The sequence below is a fragment of the Parus major genome, chromosome Z (genome assembly GCF_001522545.3).
Source record: "Parus major isolate Abel chromosome Z, Parus_major1.1, whole genome shotgun sequence".
Classification (NCBI taxonomy): Eukaryota; Metazoa; Chordata; class Aves; order Passeriformes; family Paridae; genus Parus; species Parus major.
This window is the reverse complement of record NC_031799.1, coordinates 50,994,732-50,998,025: the sequence shown is the minus strand read 5'-3', so window position 1 is coordinate 50,998,025 and position 3,294 is coordinate 50,994,732. Positions and strand designations below refer to the sequence as shown.

At 34.4% G+C, this 3,294-nt stretch overlaps 1 protein-coding gene across 16 annotated transcripts in view; it reads left to right on the top strand.

Moving 5' to 3' along the window:
- The window catches only part of SHOC1 (shortage in chiasmata 1), a 94,608-nt gene that overhangs the window by 74,134 nt on the left and 17,180 nt on the right, over nt 1-3,294 (top strand). For 15 of the 16 annotated variants that reach the window (XM_015652620.2, XM_033520497.1, XM_015652623.2 and 12 more), the window contains 2 exons: nt 26-133; nt 1,687-1,874. In XM_015652620.2, the coding sequence (XP_015508106.1) occupies nt 26-133; nt 1,687-1,874 (296 nt within the window). The remainder of the gene's footprint in view (nt 1-25; nt 134-1,686; nt 1,875-3,294) is intronic. The other variant, XM_015652622.2, reaches the window with a different exon arrangement.

Here is a 3,294-nt window from a genome sequence, read left to right as displayed (position 1 = left end):
ACACCTCTGTCTTCTATTTGTAAAGGTAAAATAGATGAGAAGGAAATCATGCTGTTCAGACATGCTGCTCTGGTACACCTGCTGGTGACAGTTCGAGATTTGCTACTAACATGTGGCTTGGATACAGCTCTAGGTTTGTTTTCAGTACTGAATAACGATACCCAGAAACCCAAAGATTTGTGTGTGTTGTGCAGGCCATCCCTCACATTTGCCATCGGGTATATGCTCATGACTAATAGACCAGTGTTTATGTTATTCCATGGATTTGTTAAGAACTTCCACATTTATAATGTCTTATATCTCAGAATGGCAAATTTCCATTGGAATCTCTGTGTGGAAACTGAGGAGCATGTTAAAATGTCAAGTTCTTTCATCTTTTGTGTGTGTGAAACGCTTTCCAAGTAAAATATTGTTGGGCTCTGTGGAAGTGAGCTACTTAAATCTGAGAGCACCTTAAGTAAAATCTTAAATGTTATCTAATATGTCACGAGGGAAGAAGCTGGAACTTACAGCACTGGACTTATATAGAACCCCCCTTTTTTTTGGAGCTTTTCTGGTCTTATTCAAATTTGGAACATGACAATCCATTGTAACCCAGCTTAATGCCTGAAAGGATGATGCTGAGCTTGTCAAATTCCCATAGTTGTGTATTTTGAATTTTCAGATACCTCTGTCAGGATAGATCCATAAGAAGTTGAAGTCAGTGTATATGAATGCCCTAGGAAAGTCAGACTCCCTTTACAGGAGATAAAGTTGCTTCAGAGTATCTACCTTCAGTCTGAAATATCCCTTGATGGTGTTTCCTTAAAACTGATGTAAAACATCTGCCATAAACTGAACTGTAGGGAAAAATATTATTTTGTATTTCCTTAAATATTTCTAGCAATAAAGGAGTAGGAAGAAGAATACAGAACAAATATATAAGTAGAAACCCAAGTACAATTCTATCATTACGCTCAATAATGTAGAAGGATGGGAGGAAGAAAAATGGGCAGTTCTTCCTCCACTGTTTGTTGTAGCAGAAGCACTCTAGATGATGTTTCAGAATTACAAATGCACCTGTGTTTCCAAACCTGAGCAACAGCTCACACAGGAAATTGTACAAGTAAAATTACAAAAAATTAGAAAATTGAGCAAGATACTAAGTAGGCCTTGTAGTCTTCACTATTATGTTGATGAGCAGTGATTCATCATGTATTGGATGTATTTCCTCTTTATGCATTTTAAGATAACCCCATTGTTCACCATTTATTCATAGAGTTATTCATAGAGATGAATGCTTATTCATCATTCAGAGTTGAGAATAGTTGTGTAATATGGCAAGTGGTAAACACACAGGACAAACAAGCTTTCGACAATGGTGATAGAAATACTGTTGTTAGTTAGTATAAACAATACAGATTAGTTAAATATAAGAGTGTTGCTGCTAGCATCTGCAGTTTTAGGATGCAATCTTTGTATAATTCTATCTGGACTTACATAGCATATACTACATAAAGCAGAGCAATTTTATAAACACCATTTGTGTACCCGATTAGTGGTCATATTCTCCTTCCATATTGGGGAGCCATAAAATTTCCTCTGTTTTTGTGTAAGATACCTTCACACAAATTTTAAATTGATGTGCAGATGCTTGACAAATATATTTTGTCACTTTATTTACTTATTTTGTTGCTTTGTTAACAGGTTATTTGTCCAAGGCAAAGGATATCTATAAAAACATTTTAGAATCCTGTTTGAATAATATCTGGAGGCAGCTGAAGATTATACAGTACAGCAGCCAGAAAAAGCATGAAACTCATCCCAAAATAACAGCACTTCAGTGTGAAATATTAAATTGGATGAAAAGTTATGGAGAGAAACAGAGTGTTAAGGTTAACACAATGTAACCACTTTCTCTTAACAAACAAAATTGTTCCAGATTACATGAATAATTGCAAAATTATGTTTTAACAAGGGTTTGTTTATGAAAAAAAAGTATAATAATTACCTCATGGTATCTATTAAGTAAGACTAATATAAATTTTAATAACTCTGTCACAGCAATACAAGTTTTTGTTTGCTCAAATCTCCCGTTGTTGCATGTGTTAAAAACACGCAAAAGAGTTTTAGCATTGCCAGGGCTTTATCTTGTTGCAGGTGGTTTTGTTTTCCTGATAAGTATATTGTATCACATCAGTTACTGAAAATTATAGTATAATCTTTTATTTGAAAGCATCAATCATCTGACACAGAGAGAATCATAGTGCAAGTCATGAATGTGTGCCTAAATGGCATGACTTGGAGTGTATGTATGCCAAGGAGTGTGTGTATGGTGTCATCCACAGATAACCTCTGTTAACCAGTGTACCTAGCCAACCTCCTGGCATTTGAATGATATAAGAAGAAAATATCTGTGAGAGATAGCTTTGATGTGGAAGAGAGAGTTCTGGAGGATATTCAGATTATCCAAAGATTCTCTTTTCTGATATGTGAATGTTTTGGGTGATACGATGCAGTGAAAATCACTGCTTTCCTTTGCAAAATATTTATTATTTCTTTACAGAATACTGATCATGTTAGGAAACAGAATGAAATGCGTAGTGTTAAAAGTGTTCTGTTTGGAATAGAATTTATGATCCTAAATGCAGCCAAAAAAAAGATCTTTAGGTTTATTTTAGCTTCTTTCCACACTTTACTTCCAGGGGATTTGTTCTTCTTGTGTTTAAGAGTTGCACTGGGAGCTCTGAATATCTTATGATTAAATTTTGCTGAGAAGAACAATATAATACCTTATTATACACCCTTCTGTGATTTAAATTAAAATAAAGCAACTGATTGTGTTGTCTGTCCTTCAACTGACACACTAGGATGGTTTTGCATTCTTTTTGTCTTCTTAAGAGCAACACATTTTGCTTTGTCATACTAGGATTGTTTTGTAGGAGGTATATGAGAACCTGATGTTGTGCCACATGCATGCAATATTATGTTACATATTATTTTATTCACAATTACTAATTGCTTACTGTTTCCTAGCATTCAGAGACAGGTTTTTATGAGCCAGTCTAGGTAGAAGGAGCATTCCAGTTTAATAAGAAGTAAAAGTTGTACTCAATGAGCTATTTACTGTTCGATCATATCACATCATTACCAGTTAATGTGATGTGAAATATTATAGTCTCATTATCCTTTTATTAGCCAAAGTTGTTATTGATGCAGGATTGTAATGGGATATTTCCTTTGCAAGGAAGAAGTTACTGGTGATTTAGAAAAAAAATTGATTCTGCTCTTTGTTTCATTATCTTTTGTACTCAT